This window comes from Delphinapterus leucas, chromosome 14 (assembly GCF_059928025.1).
Source record: "Delphinapterus leucas isolate spDelLeu-1000000601 "Yukka" chromosome 14, BTC_Dleu_Yukka2, whole genome shotgun sequence".
Taxonomy (NCBI): domain Eukaryota; kingdom Metazoa; phylum Chordata; class Mammalia; order Artiodactyla; family Monodontidae; genus Delphinapterus; species Delphinapterus leucas.
Genome location: NC_143142.1, coordinates 72,315,101 through 72,337,849, shown reverse-complemented (window position 1 = coordinate 72,337,849; position 22,749 = coordinate 72,315,101). Strand labels below are relative to the sequence as shown.

Sequence of the window (22,749 nt, the reverse complement as noted above, 5' to 3'; positions counted from 1 at the left end):
TCTCCTACCTAGTATTCTTTAATTTTCTGGACTAAATATATGTAGAATTTATCTATCTATCATCTATCAATAGACACTTGTATTTTCATTTTTTATGTGTTGACAGGAAAAAGAATGGCTAGGAAGGAAATTGAATGGCATTGAGAAGTGTAGATAAAATGTGAATTTTGAGAACCAAAATTCATTTCAGTCTACTTAATGCTTTTGCAAGGATGTTGAAATGCTTGTAATAACTGTTGGGTTTGGAAACAGTTGAACTCTCTACCTCATGTATTTCCAATTATAGATATTACCAAGAATTAATTTTTTCTCTTGGTGTAAAAATCTTAAATACTGCCATTCAAAGTATAACAGGGATATAAGAAATACTCAGTAAGTGGTGGGGCAGACAGACAACAGAAAAATATACCTCTACTCAGTCCATTAAAATAATTCTTTAAAAATTGTTAAACTTTCAAGATAAATGATGATCTAATTTCAAGCATTGTCCCAGATATCTGTTTCTCTTCCTAGAGGTTCTTCTCTAAATAGCATTTTACTTTTAAAATGGGAAGCTTGTTGGGTAATTCTTCAACACAGCGTCAGGAAACCATTGTCTTCTCCAACCATTCATCTTATTATCACCCCTGATGCCATATTTCTGGTTGTTGCTCCCGAATGTCATAGGAAGCACCTGCCATAAAACCAGTTGCTGAAAAGAACAGGAAGAAAATGCCTAAAATGTTGGCCTAAGTACTGTAGTCAATTCTCCCTGCAATTTTTGCAATCATCACATAAGTACCCTTGATGTATAAGCGTTATGGACTTCTGCTCAGTGAAAACTGTGCCTGAAGCTTCAAAACTCTGCCTTAAAGAAACATCAATCTTACTGTCCCCCAGATCCCTAAGGCCCATTGCTCCTCTTAAGTAGAAGTAAAGTCTTTGTTATTTTTAGAGAGAAGACATTTTTCTCCAAACTTCTATTCATATAGGTGTGTTTGCTGACATTGCTGTTGAGCCTGAATGTTAGCTTTCTTTCCATATGTAGTAGCCTTAGAGTGCTTGCCAGAATTAAATGTGTTAGAGAAAATTAACCTGGTTTATTTTCATCAGAACGATTTGAATCCCACGCTGAAAACATGTTCATATCTTGCCAAGCCCACTTTTCCTAAAAATATTATTTATGGGAAATGCCAGCATTCAGTTCTTTCTTTACATTTTGCTAACACCATGTAAACTTTATTTACAAAATCTATGTTACTGAGTTAGCATTCAATAAGTCACAGAGGGAATTCCCTGGTGGTGCAGTGGTTAGGACTCTGCACGTCCACTGCAGGGGGCACGGGTTCCATCCCTGGTGGGGGAACTAAGATCCCACAAGCTGCGTGGCCCAAAAAAAAAAAAAAAAAAAAGTCACAGAGAAGAGGTGTCTCTACTTACCTATCGGAATGACTGTTTTTCACCTAAGATTTGTACATTTCTCAGGGTAATGCCAATCTGAAGATTGCTGTAACGTGAATCACTCACATATAATGGGGAAAACACCTCTCAGGTTCAGGTTTTGATAAGCGTGCTTCCACTACATTTCTTCTTCTTCTGGGCTTTGCAGGTGTTGCGCCTTCTGCCTGGAATCATGGCCCTGCCCTTCCCCTTTCCTGCTTAACTCCCATAGTGAATGGCTCAGTTCTGACGTCCTCTCCTTTAGAAAGCCCTTTCAGACCATCCTCCCTAGACTCCTAAACAAACCCGTGCGCATGTTCCTCCTGTGTTCTCCCATCGCACTCTAGACAGCCCTGCTGGAAAGGACAATCACAGTATTTCAACTCTGGGTTTATGTCTGTCTTCCAGATCAGAGTATAAATTCCTTGAGGGATTTTATAAGAAATAGTTCATATTTATTTATTTTTACCCCTTGCACATAATACGGTATCTGATACAGAGAAGAGTTATCATAAAATTATTTTTATTTTCCTTTTTTATAAATAAAATAAGTGATAACTCATGAATAAATGAATAAACAGTCCACGGTCCAAGATGAAAAATACAGAAGGCAAAACAGACCAACTGTGGAGTTTCATCTTTTTTTTTATGAGAACAATTGCAGTTCAAGAGTCATTCTGTTATTCATAGGAATATTAGGGAAAGTATGAAAAAATGAATGTGCATGGACCGTGGGAAAGTAGTTTCAAAGCATTCTGATAATCAAATGCACAAACCTTTGGGCCTAGCACTGTGAATCCAGGAATTTACCCTAAGAAAATCAGATAGGCATAGAAAGTTATATAAATAAGGCTATTCAATGTAGCACTGTTTATGATGGTGAGAAACTGGAGGTAGGGGACTTAAATGTTAATTGATAGAGGACTGGCTAATGAATTCTACATCTGTGTACTAGAACATTATGTAGTCATTTGAACAGATTAAAATAGCCCTTCAAACTTAATATGTCCAGAACCTAAGTCCTGACCTTCATCCCACACCTCGCCTGCTTTTCTCTCAGTCGTTAATGGCACCATAATCCATTTAGGTGCTCAAGACTCAAATCTATGAGTCACCCTTGAACTCTTCCTTTCTCTCACCACTGCCTTTCCCTGAACTTTCCACACCCTGCACCCTACATTTGAACCATCATCAAGACGTGTTGGCTCTACTTACAAAACATATCCTTTATGTGTCACATTTCTCCACCACTACTGTAACAACCCTAGTCCCAGCTCAGCAGCTATTAATCTTTTAAAGTAAAAACAGATCAAACCAGTTCCTGTTTTTAGGACCTATCCTACAGAGAGAAAAGCAGCAGTCTATAAAGATGCTCACTGCAGCTTTGTATGTACGAACACAGAGCTGGATTTAATGTGAATAGTTCATCAACAGAATAATAGTTTGATAAAGTATTTTACATTTTGTAAAGAACATGTTAGATCAATGGTGTTTGACCTGGAAGTTTAGCTATGATGTACTATTAAGATTTTTTTTTAGGCTGCAGAGTACTATGTCTCTTGTGATTCCAAAGTTGTGAAGTAAAGAACAAAAGCCTTTCAAAAGCAAAGCAAGCAAAAAATAATTGTTAAAAACGTCATATATTTCCAATCATGATGCTATGAAACTAGAAATCAACTATGAAACAAACTGCCAAAAAAAAAATCATGTAACATCATATAATTTCCTCACTTGAAATTCTCTAATGGTAACCCATCACACTGAAATAAAATCTGAGATCCCCACCCTAGCCTTCATGATCAGATCCTGCCTTCTTATCACACCCCATCTCAAATCTATCTTCCACTTGCTCACAAATTGAATGCCCTTTGCGGTTGTCTGTTTTCTGTTCCCCGAACTTTCCAATGTTATTCCCACCTTAGTCATTGTACTGACTGCCCCTTGTCCTTATAACGCTCTTCTTCTAGATGGTCACATAGTCTCAGGTTAAATGAAACACCCTCAATGCGCTCACCCCTGAATTATCCCTTTGTATTATCATCTCACTCCATGATATTTTGTATTATCATCTCACTCCATGATATTTTCTTGTCTTCTCTCACTGACTAGAAGCTCCTTGAGGGCAGGATCCACACCTGCTTTGTTTGCAACTAATATTAGGCACTACTTGCTATCACTGAATGAGCTATATGGACTCACAGGGAGAAATGATACATTGTTAGGTAAAAATAAAACGGGTTGCAGAAAACTATTATATTATTGGGGAGGAGGGAGGGAATAATATTATTTGTATATCACAGAAATAAGACTCAAAGTATTTACAATATATAGCTAAACAAGAGTTAACTCTAAGGGACAGGTTTCAGTGGACTTTAACTCTCCACTTTAAATATTTTATTATTGCTCGAGGTTATTTTTAATAAGCATGAATTACATTTATAATCTGAAGAAGCAATTAATAAATTTCATTCATTTTCCAGAGAAAAAGAGAGGTTGACTTGCTCCTTCACCAGCCGTTATGTATCTTCCTCTTCCCTTGCTCTCATGTAAATGCTAATCATTCAAGCATTATATCTGGACTTCTCATGGAAATTACAGAAATTACTCAATTTCAACTGGCCAGGTATCAGTAGGTCATTACTGCCAATGAAAACAAAATAATTCCTGTAAGAAAATAATTGTTACAGGAAGCTTCAAAGCTTCATGCTGAGAAAGAGAGAAAGAGAAAGAGAGAAAGAAAGAAAGAAAGGAAGGAAGGAAGGAAGGAAGGAAGGAAGGAAGGAAGGAAGAAAGAATTGGGAATTGGCCACAGCTTGCCAGATCCAGAGATGAAGCAGAATGAAAAAATTTTCAACCAACTCCAAATAAGGTAACAACAATCCTTAAGATCCTAACTACCGTTTTCCTTTGAGTTATAAAGGCAACCATCTAAGTAGCATAAAAAGGCTTGTAATTTATCCAAAGAGGTAAATTTATAAATAAACTAGACTGAATTTCAACAGAGATAAGTAATGAAAGGATAAAGAATAAATGATATGCAAATAAGAGAGAATGAGAACATTCACAGCTATGCCTGTTGAAAGCAAGAGAAACTATAAAGAAAATTATGCTGCCTAACAAGTGAGAAACTGAAAATAATAAAATGGCTGACTCACTGACCTAATCTTTCCTATCTTAAAAAGGATGCTGAAGAAAACAGATGTGGAAAATTACACAGTAATAAAATCCTTGAAGAAAACCCAGTGGTGGTTATTTAATATATGACTTTAAATATATACAAACAGATGGGCCAAAAATTGGAATATACTGGCAATTGAGAATACCATATTTAAAAATCAGCTTCACTCAGAAAGATTCTGATATAGCAGTAACATGAAAAGTAATATTTGTAATGATTTCAAAAAATTACTAAAAAATATATCAGTAGAACAATAGATTAATGCTATAGAAAAATCAGGATAGACAAAAGAATAATTATTAAACTTGGATGGTTGAGGACAGAACAGTAAGTATAATCTTAACTTTGCTAATTACTTGGTTTGATATTCTACTCATTCTACTTTTAAGATTTATCAAATTGTTCTGGAATAAAAAGCGGCAAAAAAAAAAAAAGTTCCTAAAATAGGAATTGTAATGGATCTGGCTTGTACGAAGTCATGTATACCTGAGGAGGAGGAAACAGTTCAGGGCTGACTGATTTTGTCTTATTTAACCAATGACTAAATAATAATTATGATGGCTAACATTTTTAAGCACTTATTATTGGCTGATGTTTGCTTTATATATAAATATATTCTTTTAACCTTTACAACATGATGCTAAGACGGTTATTGTGTCCATTTTATAGATGAAAAAACTAAAGCACAGAGAATTTAAGTACAATGCTCTCAGCCTCAAAGCTAATAAGGGCTGAGCAAGGATTTGAACCCAAGGCAGTCTGGCTCCAGGATCTGCTCTAAGACTGCCTTCCCTAATAAATAAAAGGAAATCAATAACTTGCTAATAGAATTTAATATTAAATTTGGTATATTACAAATACCAGCAAAGAAACTGCATTTATCTGAGTCAGAAATATGGATACAAGAATTTGAGATGGCCACATAACTTACAAGGGGTATAAGGAATTCAGAGGATGGTCAGAAATAAAATTCAATAGAACCATGAATAAAAAAGGAGCCAATATTCACTATTTTAATGTGACTTATTCTCAGCATTTTTGTTTACCAGGAGTGCTTCACCTATGAGTACACAGTAACTTTATATATTCAGTGAGATCAGACATTTCAATATAATCTAAAACCCAAGGTAATGGGAAAGGGGCATTTATTGAAATCTTCACTGTGTTTGCAACAAATCATCCAACAGCCCAGGCTGTTGACCTGATTTGTCTCACCTGCTCAGAGGATATGGGGTCAATTATAATGTATGAATTCTTAGCCAAAGTCAGGAAAAAGAACAGATAAGTGAAGAAATCTGTACTCTGGGCAGTGGAGTGGTAAGAATTAACATTAGGGTACCCCAAGAAATTAAGAAATCTAGCTAAGGACATAATAAAAGGAAAATCAAGTCAGGTGGTGGTGCTATGGAAGTGAAGGTAGAATTTGAGAGAGAGGGAAACCAGTTCTACTAAACTACACTAAGAGGGCAGGGGGCCCGTTGCTAGTGGTATGGCGAGACAACCCTAGTGTGTTGGAGTGTATGATTTCAGTCGCTCTGTCAAGGTGGAAACTAGAAGGTGTGGGGCAGAGGGGGTGTCACAGACCAGAGAAGTACAAAGGTAGGTACAGTAAGGGTTAGGAAATGCATTTTTTAAAGGCGCCAGAAAGGTGGATTTACCATGAAGCTAAGCTAATGAAATATATATATATATATATTTATAGTTTGTTTTTGTTTCATTTTATGCAGGCCTCTGATTTTTTTCTTTCTTAAATATTGGGTTGGCCAAGAAGTTTGTTTGGGTTTTGCTGTAACATCTTATGAAAAACCTGAATAAACTTTTTGGCCAACCCAATAGAAGTCTCCGAAACTATACATGCTGTAGACCCCATGCCCTGGAGCCTTAATGAATGAAATAGAGTCTCCTCACAATGTAATAAGTCTAGTTCTCAAAGTGACTTTGCAGTTGAGGACGAATGGGAACAAGGGAAGAGGAGGCTGACAGGAAAGCAACGAGGCCGTGGTCCTCATATTCCATAATCGCTTAAAGGTAATTGTGGTTTTTCTGATTTTCTCACTAGTTTAGTTAGATGCTCGGCAGATGCCTGTATATAACAACGTGACTGGACCAGTCGGTGAGGTCTTGCTGGTTGAAGAATGAAGGTAAGCCGTGCTGGACAATGATGGGATAAATTAAGGTTTAAAGACCAGTGAAAATGGATCTGAACAGAGCTTAGGGTTGCTTTCAATACCATGGAATTAGCAAAGGAGCAGGGCAGAGGACATTCAGGAGATAAGGGTAAAGTAAGTGGACGAAATAACCTGTAGCCTCCTTCTTTCCACGTGGAGTAACGAATCTGTAAGGCCAGAGGAGCTCAGCCTGCAGGCTCATTGCTTTTTACAGCATTAGGCTGTGTGATGGGGCACATGATAGCATTCCAGAATCCACCTCCTGCTCTATCTATAACGGACTATAGTGAGACCTCAGTTACTACCATTCTATAACAATCAATCTTCACTTCTGTTTTTTCCTTCATTATCTGACCCACAGCAGGCCTGGTCATGGTCCACTACTGAAATATAGGTGTATTTTCATGACTCACAAGAAAGAGGTTCTCTATGCTATTTCTGAAAAGACATTCTATTATCCTTTATACAGAAACAACAAGTTTGATGAGGGGTTACTGACATACTAAAATGTAACTATATCCAAATTACAAATATATTTTTGATAGAACTGAGGCATACTTTGTTTTCATTTACCATGTCATATTATATTTCTTACTATATTTTTTACTCCAAAGACTCAGGGTATTTTGTTTGATCAACATGAATGAATTTTATTGTGAAACTACTATGTAGCAGGCACTAGAAAATGTGGGGCTTCAAAAATGAGTTCTTTATGGAATTTACTTAAAATTGTCAATAATAAAATTCTTTTACTAATTTAAGATTTAGATAAGACTTTGGCCACACTTTCTTCCTCTCATATATCACTGCCTTTTTGGTCCCGTTATGTCAAAGTAAGAAAATAAGTGCCCAGATTTACCAAAGTGGATTAGATACCACCACGTAACACAACCCAAACTTCCTAAGAAAAACTAGCTAATATGAACCTAAGAGAATCTTGCACAGAGCCAGCAGTTATTATTACAAAGAACGCATCCAAAAAGGATTGGAAAATCAGAGACAGATAATAACAAGTCTGCCAAACCAAAGGCAAATATTGTTAGAGGGAAGATTTGCATTGCTGATTTAACCAAACACACACTTGTAGCTCTAAGGATTCATGGAACCTAATTAACCTGCTTATCAAGAAGGCTGCTTTCCCAATACAATTTAAAGCACTTCATCAGGAGCTACTTTTTTTTTTTTTTAATTAAGCAGAATTCAAGTCAGGTATATTCCTAAATTGCTAGCAGTTGCCAAGTAAAAACACAGTTAGGAGCACAGCAGGATTTTAACTATTGAACTGCCTCAAAGTTTCTGATTTCCATCATCAGTGGAGGTTCAGCCCAACACCACAGGTAAGAGCTACCTTTAGAGAGGAAATCTACACATGGCCTACGGCAGTGCTGCCAGACTTTTCCACCAAAGCTCTCCTAACTAAGGGGTGGGAAGTCCTAGCCCTGACGATCTACAAACATTCTGAGGTCTCAAGGTTTATCTTTAAAATCTCCACAATTCATGTAATTTCATTGCGATGTAATGTATTTCCAAGTTTATTTTAATATAACCAACACTTACTGAATACTACTTGCTAAGAATTTTACATAAATTACCTTACTTCTCACAATAATAGGCCCTATTTCTATCACTATTTTGTAGTGAGGAAACTTCACCACAGAAAAATAAAGCAATATATATATATTTTTGCGGTGCACGGGCCTCTCACTGTTGTGGCCTCTCCCGTTGCGGAGCACAGGCTCCGGACGTGCAGGCTCAGCAGCCATGGCTCACGGGCCCAGCCACTCCGCGGCATGTGGGATCTTCCCGGACTGGGGCACAAACCCCCGTTCCCTGCATCGCCAGGTGGACTCTCAACCACTGTGCCACCTGGGAAGCCCTAAGCAATGTTCTTAAGCTTATGAAATGGAGATGGGATTTAAGCCACACAAGTTTCTATTTGTTCTTCTCCAGTATATTACACTACACTGTTTTAAATCACTTTTCAGTTAAATGAGTTAACTCTTCCTCCTCTAGTTGCTTAAGTCAGAGGTCAGCAAACCTTTTCTGTAAAGGGCCACGTAATACATTTGATAGGCTTTGTGGACCATATATGGTCTTTGCTGGCTACTACAACTCAGTTCTTCCACTGTAGTGTCACAGCAGCCATACACGATCCTTAAACGAATGACGTGGCTGTATTCCAGTAAAATTATATTTACTGAAACAGGTGGCAGGCAGGTTTGGGCGATAGCTTGTAAACTCTTAATGTAAGTAAAATTCCTGTTCCAGACTGAATGCATATTTATCTTGTGGTTTTGTATAATTGCCTCTACTAGTTTGAGAACAGGTCATAAGAAAACATTTAAAAAAAAAAAAGAAGAAGCCAATGCCAAAAGGTAAGGAAAAGAGATTTGACTTTTCTATCTATCCTTTACCAACTAATTGAATGATGACGACAGGGAACCTATATGTTCCTTCCCCTATTCCCTCAGCCATGGGTCCTCTGCTTCCACTGGGCCCAGGGACATTTCCTCAGCCTCTGGCATCCTGGACAGGCCACAGCGGGTCTTCCCATCACCTGTGACTCTCATCATGTAGGTGGTTGCCCCTTATCTTTCCACCTAATTGGAATCTACCCCTGGAGTCCAGTGAATTTACTAATTATCCCTTCTACATCTTTTATGTCATATCTCTCTGTCTTTGCTCATGTTAGGAAAATTGTCCCTCTCTCTCTGTTCACTGATTCCAATAACTAATTCAAAAAATACTTTACTACATTCCTAGTTCAAAATTCCTAGTCCTTTGATTCACCTCTAAAATATCATTTTTTGAACATGCCAACTATACTTGTGTATTCTGTTTCAACTGTCGACTCACGTATTTCAAACACTACAACACTAATACCATAAAAGAATTAAGAGAATCCCTTAAGAGCTCATTGTCACTGGATAAAACTGGTAACTGGCAAAAGTAGTTAAGATTGATTTTAGAGATTTAGCTTTGTTTTTATGCTCTGAATGATGAGAGTAAAGGGTAACCTTCTCTTTCACACAGAACTGGAAGGTAAAGGTTATTCCATCGTTCGACACTAATGACAGTTTGGGGTATCAAAATAAAGAAGCTGAGGTAGAAAAATGTCATGGGGAGACTGAAATGTCTAAGCGTAATAAAATAATGTACAATAAAATGAATAGGAATGACATTACAAATTCCTGTTAAGAAAGAATGTCATTGATTGGTAAGTGTTTCTTAAATAATTTCGTGAAAAAGAGTAAGATATTCAAATTATTCATGTTTCTTTCATGTTACCAAGATCTTCACTGAGACCACGCAGGAGGAAAAAACTGTCAGGATATGTATGCTCAGGACAGTCTGTTGCTTTCTCATTAGTTTTTCATTGCTGTTCTTTCACTCCTCTTTGGGTTTCGTCACCGTGCTCACGCTGTCTCACTCTTCTCTCTGTTGGTGGCAATAGTGTCCTCTCTATGATTTCCTCACTTCTATTTTAAAGAAAGTTGAAAAGGTCCCCTTATTCAATTTTTTTTTTGTCTTTACCTTGTTGCTGTTCGTGCCTTATTTCTCTCAAGTTGGCTAATAATAATATACAGTTGACCCTTGAACGACACTAGCTTGAACCGCGAGGGTCCTCTCATACTCAGATTTCAATAGTAAATACTATAGCTCTACACCATCCAGGGTTGGTTGAATCCCCGGATGCAGAACCAGGGATATGGAGGAACCAGGGATAAGGAGGGTCAACTATAAGTTACATGTGGGTCTGCACCTCTAAGCCCAGCGGTGTTCAGGGTCAACTGCATTCCAATTTTTAAAAATTGATTTACCAAAAGAGATTCTGAAAATGCTGTTTGAAGAATCTGTCTCTCTTAGGAGAGAATATTATAGACAATATGTAACTTCATTTTTAAGCAAGTATTCAGAGTGGTTTCATTGCTCAAAGTGAGAGTTCAGAGTAAAGAAATACAGTCACCAATGAGGAGTTAATGTCTTTTAAAGAAAATAAATCACACAAAGGATATTCAATAGTTACATCAGTGTGGCAAATGATGCATATTCCACGCACTTCCAGGAAATGCACAATGCACACTCACGCATTAGAGCCTCTGAGAAGGCCTGCGTAAAGAAACGTGTTACATTCAAACAGTACCCCCAAACTTGTCTGACCCTTGAAACTTTTACCCCCAATACCTGTTACCATCCCTTAGAACTATTTCACGGAAAGCTGCCAGAGAAACTTTTGGAGAACTAATTAATAGCTTATTAAATTTAAGAGGCAATTTAAAATTTAGCTACATCCTGATGTATTTCTTCATATTCCTTCTGGAAATTCCTAATACAGTTGAATATATCCATCTAATACTACGGTTGAATACAATTCCTAATTCCTGATTGAATATATCAGCATTGATAGATGCTACAGTGAAAAATAAGAAGTTATTGGACAGTAATGAAAGCAAGCTTGGAACTATTTATCAATGACCACAATAAATTCACAATGATCAGGGTGGAGCCTAGCCCTGCTTTTGCCATTAACTAACAGTGTGACTCTGGAATAGAGATTTAAAGTCTGGGAGCTTTGATTCACTTACATGTAAAGTGGGGCTAGACCTGCTCCATCTACGCAACTGGTACATTCGGAGAACAAAGGGCTCAAGATCAAGACCGAGAAGAATTTCTCATAAACAATGAAGTTTTATAAAAGCAGAGAAAGTTATAAAAGTATAAAAAAGGAATATATCTCAAATAGAGACTCAGTTTCCTTACAGATCCACACTAAATGCCATTATGATTTCTGCCTTTCTTGAACTCTGAGTAGAATACTGTCTTATAATCGCTAAAGATCTCATTTTACATAGTCAGAAAACTAATTTTTGTTTAGCCACTAATCATAATAATGTATCACCAATTTTTTTTCAGAAAACGAGGCAAAAATAAGAAATTCAGAGAACTTTGTTTAAAAGAAGAAAAGATTTATTGCAAAGTGGTTTGTGAGTAGTGCGTACCACCTTACTCAAGGCTCTATTATGAACCCATCTGTGGCAACTCTTCATTCCCAGTGAGTAAAGACAGTAGGGGTCTATATTCTCTGAGTCCTTCATTAAACTATTGATCCCTTTAGCATTATCCATAATGTTCCAGCAGCTCAGCACGTCAACTGGTGAAGTGCTGGTCTCTCACTCCTTTCAATAACTTGCGCACTTTATGGAGAGGAAGTCATAATGATTTATTTACCTGACACTTTCCAGTCCGGATATCGTACAGGGCCACTGAACCATGGCGAGCTCCAACTGCTATTCTGTGATTCCGCTCATAATAGCTGACCATGTAGAACCTGGATTGAACATTTGAACAACAAAAAAACAGAAAAAACAGGTGAGATGACCTGCACATCAAAGTGGTTAGCAACACACTTCAAAGATTAAAGCCAGCTCTGATATATATTTTTAAATAACTATATGTATATCTGTAATTAATATATTGAGATTTTTAAAAAATGTTTCATTGTAATAATTCTTAAAATCAACTGAAAGAAAAATGATGCAGAATACTGCTTAGGCCTGTTAATGATTATTTTCAATAGAAAACAACTTCTTAACTACAAACACCATTGAATTTTGAAACAAGAGATAAGGGTCACATACAAAAAAGATTAAACATGAAAACTCAGTTTTGCTTCAGTGACTATTCTGCAAATATTTCTATTTGAACAGAAATAGAAAAGATGAAAAGTCTTATATATTCCATCTAATTATGTTCTCATGGTTTATTACAGTATTAAGGAATACAAAATACTTTCCAGCAGGACAGTCATAAAAAAGCTGCATAAATATGAAGCTTAAACGTTCAAATCAATAATTTAGAATGAAATCAGAAAGTTATCCACCAAAAAGTTATCTGGCAAATTCTCTAGAATTTCCACATTTATCAGTTTATCTAAATGATAACTGTGACTATTGGTAGTATAAATAAGCATATTTGGTGATTTGGCATTGCATGAAAATAGGATTTAGGGAGGAGGCCTTGAAGGTCGTAAAAGGTTGATTTATTTTTATTTGTTTACTTTTCTAGATTAATTTTCATGATGATCAAGTATTCAAATTCCTGATCTATGCTTTGTTATGATTTAATGGCCATATGGCTAGAGCCTGGGAAGGTAAGAATAAAAATTATTAGAAGTGTAAATAAGGTATGATTTTATGTCCCCAAAGAGTTTTGAATATGCCTTCCCATTATCTAGTCCTATTGTCTCAGTGAGCATTACCCAGATAAATAAGTGGCCTACCCTCAATATTTCTGAGGATATTACATCAATTCTACTACACATTCCTTGCCATTTTTCTCTTTGATTCCCTGCTACTAATCTAAATTTTCTGCTATTATTTTTTTAAAAGACAGGATGGGGAGGCAAAACAAATGACAGAAAAGAAATATCATTTATCTAATGCTTTCTTGAGATTGATATAGAGTAAAAAAACTAGTAGGGCATAGGACTCCATTTCTGAAATTCTGGTAAGAGAGGCAGAGAGAGAGAGGGAGAGAGGGAGAGAAGATATTTGTGAGCATTTTGAAACCAGGGACAGTCTGACAAAGCCATTTTGGCATTAACAGACATTATGACATTCATACATATTTTATAAATCTGGAAAACAAGCTATTAAGTGTTTAAACTTTTTGTTTGATACTTATTACCAAGGAATGGATTCAATAATACTTCTGTCCTATCCCTAAGCCTCACTCAATGAGGCAACTTTTTTCCTCTTCAGTGGAAGACGAATGCTTCATTTCTAGTTACATGGAAGATACTACTTTAGGATGTCCTGCTGGTTTTTGCTGTGCTCAGGTATGGGATGTTCTGTTTGCATACAGGTTTGAGGGAAGGAAGGGGAGTGGAGGCTACTGACACATATGAAGCTTCCCCACTATTAAGTGGTTAGTAAAAAGTTTCTTAAAAGCTTTTCTTGTCTAAAGCATCCTATTACTGCCCTCGGTAGAAAAGGCAGGAATCAGCAATCAGCATTCAAAATGTAATGTTTCCATAGTCAAAAATAAGAGGTTTAGAAGAGTTTAAAAATGTTTACTATTACGTTATTCAATAATGACAGTGGTCTAAGTATTGGGCATCAGTATATATCTATATGTATGCCTATGTCTACATCTACATCTAAACACACATAAGCCCACACAATTTAAATCCTATTAGAGTAACATGGAATATAATAGCTAACAAATGTTTTAACAAATATCTATTCTGTGCAGGTTAATAGCCACAGGAAAATAACATTTCCAGAGGTATTTTGTTGTCAACTATTAAACTTTGCACAGACATAACAGTTGTATTGCCCAAATCCTACTGTGAAACATGAATATAATTACCCCTCAAAATAATCCTCTTCAAAACAAACCGTTGGTAAAATACATTTATGTTGACCAAAATTTTACTTAAACTCAAATCTAAAAGTTTTGTTACATTGACCATTTTCTATGCTCTGGATATCAACCTTCTATATCATCCTTCTATATTATCTACAGACACCATTATTTATGGGAGAAAAAAAAGATCAAATCTATTCTTGGTATCAAATCTTTAGTCTGCCTGAAAGGACCATATATTACAGGTCTGCATTTTTCATTCTTTGCAATTTACTACTAGGCTAATACTCCTAAAATATCTTAAAGAATTCTGGACAGTGAAGGTCTCATGGCATGTTTTTAATCTTTGGATTTCTTGTGAAACTTTTTATTTCTTTAACAGTCTCTCCTTTAACAGAGGAAATCCAAGGTATGTATGCAGTCACTTCCCAAGTATCCACTCTGGGGACTGGCTGCAGTGAGCCTAACTCTTCTGAGGGTTTCTAGAGCCCACCATGCACCCAGACTACTCTTCTCCTGAAACCACTTCTCCAATGGGGGGCTGTCAAGATTTAAGGATGGTGCAATACACATTACTTGACCCTACCCCAAAAAGTATCAATGGATTGCAGAGCAGCATCCATCCTAGTTCTTAAGACTATTCTAGTCTTGACCTGACCCCACATGGGAGTCTTGAATTCCTCCAAAATTTGGGGGGAGGGCTCTCAGAGTAAGGGTTCACCTGTGCTGAGCCTTCTGGAAATGGTATCTCAGTCTCTAGTTCACTGCATTGATAATATGCACTTGGGCAGTATTTCTTGGGCAACAACCTGCCACGAATCTTTCTGTTATACTCAAGTTACAACAATGGTTTTCCTCTATTCAGCCCACAACAAGGAAACTGTTAAGTCAGAGGAAACATTACCACTCAAGTATATGAAAGACGAATAAAGTGGAATTGAATAACGTTGCAAAATGTATTTCTTGCTGGGGCTGCGGTGGTCATCATCCAAAAATTTTGAAGTCACTGATTTCCTTGCTTTCATTACTGTCCACGTGCAGCCAGAGTGATCCTTTTCAGCCATAAATCAGATCACCTCTCCTGTGTGTTCACAACCGTCCTTCAAGATCTGGCCCTGTGTGATCTGGCCCTAACACATCTCGGACTTCCTATTCCCTTTGCTCGCTCTGCTCTGGTCATACTGATCTCCTTATGCTTTCGTGAATATTCCAAGAGTGTACCCACTTTGGAGTTTAACGTTTGCTATTCCCTCTGCTTGAAAATCTCATCTGCCCGGTATCTCCAGGGCTTGTGCCCTTGCTTCATTTAGGTCTCTGTCCCAAGGTTATCTTGATAAGGAAGGCCTTTATGGGCCATCCTATTTTTAATACAGCAGCCTTTCCTCCACTACTCTTGAGTCCAATATCCTATTTTTTCTTTATTGTATTTATCATCTCTTTGATATTAAACAATAATTTTTTGTTTATTGCTTGTTTCCCTCCATCAGAGACTTTTTTGTGTATGAATACATAAACAGGGTCCAATCAAGCAGTATACAGCAGTACAAAGTTTAATGCTGTAAGAAGTCCAAATCACTATGCTTATCCTTCAGTGACTACTTTATAAACTAGGCTAAACATTTCAAGTTTTAAGACCACTGAATATTTCATAAGGTCTAAAATAATAATTGGTATAAACAACAAAGGAAATAAAAACTGTCTATAAAAGTTAGGCAGAAATCAAGAAACAGAAGGCAGCCCCATGACCCTTCTAAAAAATGTATTTTCAGTTGAGACAAACAATTGCAGATTTACAAAAAGATATCTGTAAAGGCCCTTGAAGTCTGAGTACATTGCATGAGACTGACAGTTGCATAATGGAAATTATTTAATTATGTCTTGGGGAACTAGAAAAGATTATTTGGTCTGAAACTCAAGAAGGCAAATATAGTCTAAATAATGATACATAAAATAAAGCATGTATTTTTGGTATAAATGTTCTGGGAATAAAATTATTCTAAGAATTTGCCAGGTATTTATATAGGCACACATAAATTTCACTGAACATGGTATCACAAAAAACATAATTAAAAGAAATAATCAATTATTGATCATTACTAAATAATAGAATAGGTTATTATATTTCTCCAAAGCATATTTGTGACATCAACTCCTCAGAAGTAACACACAACAGGGTGCCACCCACCCATAACTGGGCGGTTTATGATGTGAAACACAAATGTGTATTGGGTCCACTCCAGGGCAGGATCCTGGAGCAAATCACGTTGCTTAAGAGTTTGCCAAGCACCCAATACCTAAATCTAAACAACTTTGGTATTCTCTACTTATAGTCTCCCTTGAATTAATGACCTTTTTTATTTTTATTAAAAATGGCCCTCAAATAAGAGAAATTTGTGTGAAACTTAAATGTCAATTTGGAAAAATATAGGAAGAGGAAACATGCAACTCTCAACAGAGAGATGATTTAGGAGAAAGACAGAAACCTGTAAAATCACTTTCTCAACTATGACTTTGATAATATGCTATAATTTCAGGATGTTAATACTGTATATAGTGTCCTTGAACATTAAAATACAACAAGGAACACTCTTCAACTAATCCAAAATTCATCTCCAGCTAAAATGAGCCCATCTAAAATCTAAGGATGTAAGGAATAGAATGTATGAGCTATAAGTACGATTTATAACTAGTTACAAGTCACTACTACTGAGGACAAACTGTGTAACAGGCACTGTCCTGAGAACTGGTATATGTATTTCCAGGAGTAGCTGAGGTATTAGGAGCAATTCTTATCTAGTTGCTTTTACAAATTCTTGATGTTGATTTAAAATGGTTCAAAAACTTTGGACTCTTTGTTTAAAAGGTATTAAGGTAATATGCACTTGTAAAAAACCACCACTAATATGTATTAGTGTATATGTACATGTACATATTAGTGTATATGTAGTATATATGTATACATATAATGTATGCATATATGTATGCATACAAGTGCATTTTACAATATACACTTGTAAAAAACCACCACTAATATGTATTAGTGTATATGTATATATTAGTGTATATGTATACATATACATATATGTATATAGTAAAAAGTAAGTCTTTCCTCTCATACTCCCTCCTTCACCAAGGGTTAATTACTGTTAACAATTTGGTGGATCTTCCCAGCTTTTTCTAATGTTTATTACAAAAATAGTATCATATTACATCTATTATTCTACAACTTCCTTTTCTTCCCTCAATAGTTCATGGAACATCCTCCCACCTCAGTATAAATGAATCCACGTCATCCTTTCTCACACCTGCATTGTACCCCTGTGCATTCATACTCCATTATTTAACTCTTCCCTTTCTGACATTTAAGTTATATTAAACATAGATTCTTGTATACATAGGTGAGTATTTTTGTAGGACAGATTCCCCAAAGCAACATTCTGGATTAAAGCATACACACATTTTATTTTATTGTATTATTTTAAAATTTTTATTTATTTATTGGCTGTGGTGGGTTTTCATTGCTGGGTGCGGGCTTTCTCTAGTTGCGGCAAGCAGGGGCTACTCTTCGTTGTGGTGTGCAGGCTTCTTACTACAGTGGCTAGTCTTGTTGTGGAGCACAGGCTCCAGGCGCAGGGGCTTCAGTAGTTGTGGCACACGGGCTCAGCAGTTGTGGCTTGAGGGCTCTAGAGCACAGGCTCAGTAGTTGTAGCACATGGGCTTAGTTGCTCCGTGGCATGTGGGATCTTCCTGGGCCAGGGCTTGAATCCGTGTCCCCTGCATTGGCAGGCGGATTCTTAACCACTGCGCCACCAGGGAAATCCAAGCATACACACATTTAAAATTTTGATTACCTTCAATTCCCCGTAAAAGAGTGACCCCACTTGATATTATCAAATTTTCTACTTTTTTCGCCAATACAAGGAAAAATTGCTATCACATTTTTGTTTTAATTTGCATGAAATAACTTTTTAGACTGGTTCATTTGATTGCACTCTGCCGGATATGCATGCACATTTTTTATATTAATGAAAACAAAATTTATTTAAAATCTAATCAACACACTGCATCCCTTTATTCATCGTGCATACTTGATGAGGAGAGAGACTCCTCAATATCCATGATGTGCTCCCAATAACCCATGGACAAGATCTGAGCCCTAAACACAGGCAAAGCTGTTCTGCAGGAAAGAACAGTAGGCCTTCTGTAGTGGAGCAACGTACAGTTTGACAACGAGAAGGTACCAATGACAACACCCTTGTCCCCTTTTTGGCCAGGATGGGATGGGAAAGAGCTCTTCTGAGGGTGCCCACGTGAGAAGCCACGGCCTAAAAGATTCAGGAGTCGGTTCTCAGAGCACTGCTCAACCGCCCTCAGGGATGTCAGAGCTGCAACCAAGGGGGGCGCTTTGTAGAGGAGGAAACACCTTGCAGACATGTTTGTACACCTCCCCCGACAGAACTCCGGTCTCCATGCTGCTAATATGTTTGAACGATTCAGAGACACGAAAGTGGCTTTGGTGAAGGCACCAGCTCAAGGGGAGCTGTGTTAGTTTTGGGAGGTGTGAGCGGTGGAGGGCGGGGGAATGTTTTCTAGAAGTGCTTCATTCCAGTGACGGGCACTAGTTCAAAAGACAAAATGTAAAGAGACCTCATTCTGGGATGGTGATGGACACTGGCAAATTCCACTTAAGACTCACAACTTCCCACTCAGCATCTTGCACATTGTAAAATCATCAATAGGTGTTCATCGCCTGAATACCACCACTAAGTATTTAATTGGTGAACTACTTTCCTTCTGAAAAAACTTGCTATAGGCATGCTGTAGCTGGGGTGTTAGAAGGAGAACTGGAAGCAGAGTTCCTGCAAGGAAAAATACCACGCCTGTTGAGGGTGTATTGTATGATGGCTGAAAGACACGTCTCTTATCACCTGACTCTTCCACCTACTAATTGTGTGACCTTGAGCAAATTAGGTAACTTACCTATGCCTCGGCTTCCTCATCCATAAAATGGGAACAATAATAGCACCTGATATAATTGTCATGAGGACTAAATGAGTTAATACATGTAAAGTTCTTAGAACCATTCCTGGCACATAATAAGTACTTACTATAGTAAGTACACACTTTAGTAGCTATAATTATTATCATCATCATGACCATTTGCATCTCTGAATATACACCACAGAAAGGATATGAAAGGTGTAGTTGTTTTGCTATTTTCCTAGGGCAAGTAAGTGCTAATAACATGCTAATAAATAAAGGAAATGAGTTCCCCCAAATATTTTAAACTTGCCTATTCCTTAAACACTTGTGATTTGCAGATATAACCTGATAACAACAAATTATCTCAGTTTCAGCTTAAAGTTGCTAATACAAATGATATAGACTTTGGTTTGCAACTCTTCTCTGTATCATTTCCAACAGTGTGAAAATTTAATATTCTTTCTGTTATACAGTGAAATGGAATACTTCCGGAAGCTTTAGAGATTTGTTTTCTCATCAAGAACTTTAATATTGAAAGACAGTCGTCTGTTGGGGAGTTTTTAGGACTAGGGATATGGACTAAAAAGGTTTTAGAAGGATTTCTACTCATGTGAGTGTAGGAGTAACATCTATATTTATTATAAAAGGCATCCTATAAAATAGTAACTAATTTAAGAATTTTACTGGAAGTTAGGATAGATGCTGTTTTACATCCCATTATTGTTATCATCATCCAAGATAAGCACAAACCAAAGATTTGGAGGAGGTTTTTTAAAAAAATGAGCTCATGCACTGTTCTAAGTAGACAGTATTCATTTTCTTACTGGATTTTAAGTGCCCATTTAGAATGAACAGAGCTGATTCAGCTTTTCACTTGAAAAGCAGGATCAATCAGTCTGTCTACATAATAACAAAGTTTAAGAAAAGGTAAACTATGTCTGAAAATACAGACTTTTAACTCTGTCTGGATTTTTTTCCCTCATTCAGTTCAAAACTTTAAATACTTATTTTACTCTGAATTTTTTGTATCTTATCTATGTTATAGCTTTAATGTCTTCCCAATGATTTTTTAAATTTGAATTATTCTAATATAGTACATCCAATTTTAAAGGAATACACACTGTAAAAAAGAAACAGAGACTACAGAAAAATAAACAGTTAAGAAAGGAAAGTTATCCTTTACGACAAACCCCCTCCACCACCTGAGGTAACCATAAGAAACACTTTGGGGTGTGTCTTTCCAGACTTTTTCCCCACTTCATATGTATATCTGCATGTACATGCCTGAATACCAATCCTTACATACAGTTTTCTGCTTCAAAAATGATTTTATTTTACATACTTTTCCGAAACTTTGCTAGTTTCTCTTTAAATTTATCTTATACTGGCATCTTTCCACGACAGTAGAAATGGATTGCCCTCAACCTTTTTAATGGCTGTATGGTATGCCACTGTGCCAGTATCTTTCAATGGAAGAACTGTTGGTAAGCAATAATTACATCTAGAGGATGCTGGTGAATAAAAGTGTTTTAACATAGGGCTTCCCTGGTGGCACAGTGGTTGAGTCCGCCTGCCGATGCAGGGGACACGGGTTCCTGCCCCGGTCTGGGAAGATCCCACATGCCGCGGAGCGGCTGGGCCCGTGAGCCATGGCCGCTGAGCCTGCGCGTCTGGAGCCTGTGCTCCGCAGGTGGAGGGGCCACAGCAGTGAGAGGCCCGCGTACCGCAAAAAAAAAAAAAAAAAAGTGCTTTAATATAAAGTACATTTTCTATGAAAATCATATTAAAAGGCCCATTGAGAGATAATCAGTTAAATCCAGGAAAACCATAAAAAATACTTTAAATTTCAATGTCTATACTACAAAGACTTAGGTGATTTATCCATTTACAGTAAATTAGAGAAATTTACATCCTGAGTTCTTTAAAGTTAGTTTCCTCCTTACTCCTGTCTTTTTAATTCCTACTAAGAAGTCCAAGTAGCTAAGACATCAAATATATTGCTCGGGTCTATGATTGAGAATTTCTTCATTCTTAGCAGTGAAATATGCAATGGAAAAGAATACACACTATAATTTTTGCAAAGTGATCACTGATTCATTGGTCAGAGATTTATAATCGCATTTAATATGGTATTTCATTCAGTGACAGCCAATTTTGCATATGGAAATGGCTTAGGGTTTGCAGTCAGGATTTCTCTGGCTGATAAACAATCACTCATCTTTTTTTTTTTTTTCTCTTTTTCTTTTTTATCATTTTTAAAACATTTTTATTGGAGTAGAGTTGATTTACAATGTTGTGTTAGTTTCTGCTGTACAGCAAAGTGAATCAGTTACACATATACATATATCTCCTCTTTTTTAGATTATTTTCCCATATGGGTCATTACAGCTAAAACATCACCAGTCCTCCTTTTAACTACTGTGCACACCTGCCAGGTCCCCCACTTTGTGTTCCTCCCATCACAGCACCTGGGAATCTTCTCTGGATACCCTTCTATCATAGTGTTGCGACATTTCTCTGATTTTCTGCTCTGTATCTGCCAAGCCAACTTCAAGGCCTTTGAGGGCGGGCATGGACCCTGACTGACCGGATGGAGCTGAACGGCCCACACTGGCCCAACCTAGCACAGTGCACAGAGGTAGAAATAAGTTTGTCCTTATTCAAGTAGTAGAAAAATGACTGATGTGCCCTGAGCATAGTGAACTGAGACTGGGACTTGAAGAATGCCTGACACATTTAATAGGATATCATCTGTAACGTAAGCCCAATGGTACACAGTTTTGCTGCCAGGTGTCATGTATCACGGTACTGTGGGTAACACCAAGCATCTAGGATTCTTTAAGGAGGCCCCCTTCTGGGGCCAGCAGCATTGCCATTTGAGGATAGCCAGGAATCCCCAGAAAAGTGAAGAGTCCTTTAAAGTAAGTAGAATAAGTTTCAGGATTTGTACTGAGCCTCAAAAAAAACTAATCCCAGATCTTCCTGTCTACCCTACCTTCTCCCCAAGTACTGGATCCTGGGAAAGGTTATGACTTCAGGATACAGAGGATGCAGAAAACAGAAGAGTTTTCAGAAAGAAGAAGTAAGTTTCATATTTCAGTGCAACCAAAGGTTCCACTAAATCAGAGGTTCTCCACCAAGTGTGGTCTGCGGATGCCTTGGGGGCCTTATGCTCCTATTGGGAAGTGTGTGAGATCAAACTATTTTTGTAAAACTCCTGAGATGTCATATGATCTTTTCATTGTGTTGAACTGGCACTGATGGTATACAGTGATGGGTAAAACTGCTGGTACTTCAGTCTGAATCAAGGCAGTGGCACAAAACTGTACTAGGCATCATTATACACTTCACTGCCATGCACTGGTAGTAAATAAAACAACAAAGTGTTTCCACTTAAGAATATCCTTGATGAAGCAGTAAAAATTATTAATCTTATTTAAATTTTGACCCTTGAGTACATGTTGTTTTATTATTCACTGTGACAGAATGGGAAGTATACATAAAGCAATTCTAATGTCAACGGAAATATGATTGGTGTCTCAGGGGAAAACGCTTGGAAGACTGAGGTGCAAGCTTAACTAGCTGTTTCTTCACTTTCACTGAAAGTATAACCAAAAGAGAAACTATGATTAT

The 22,749-nt window shown here is 37.1% G+C and overlaps 1 protein-coding gene across 7 annotated transcripts in view; it reads right to left on the bottom strand.

The window, feature by feature from the left end:
* Nucleotides 1-22,749, bottom strand: part of WDR7 (WD repeat domain 7) — a 375,177-nt gene that overhangs the window by 62,051 nt on the left and 290,377 nt on the right. For all 7 annotated transcript variants that reach the window (XM_089895232.1, XM_089895231.1, XM_089895230.1 and 4 more), the window contains one exon: nt 11,995-12,094. In XM_089895232.1, the coding sequence (XP_089751358.1) occupies nt 11,995-12,094 (100 nt within the window). The remainder of the gene's footprint in view (nt 1-11,994; nt 12,095-22,749) is intronic.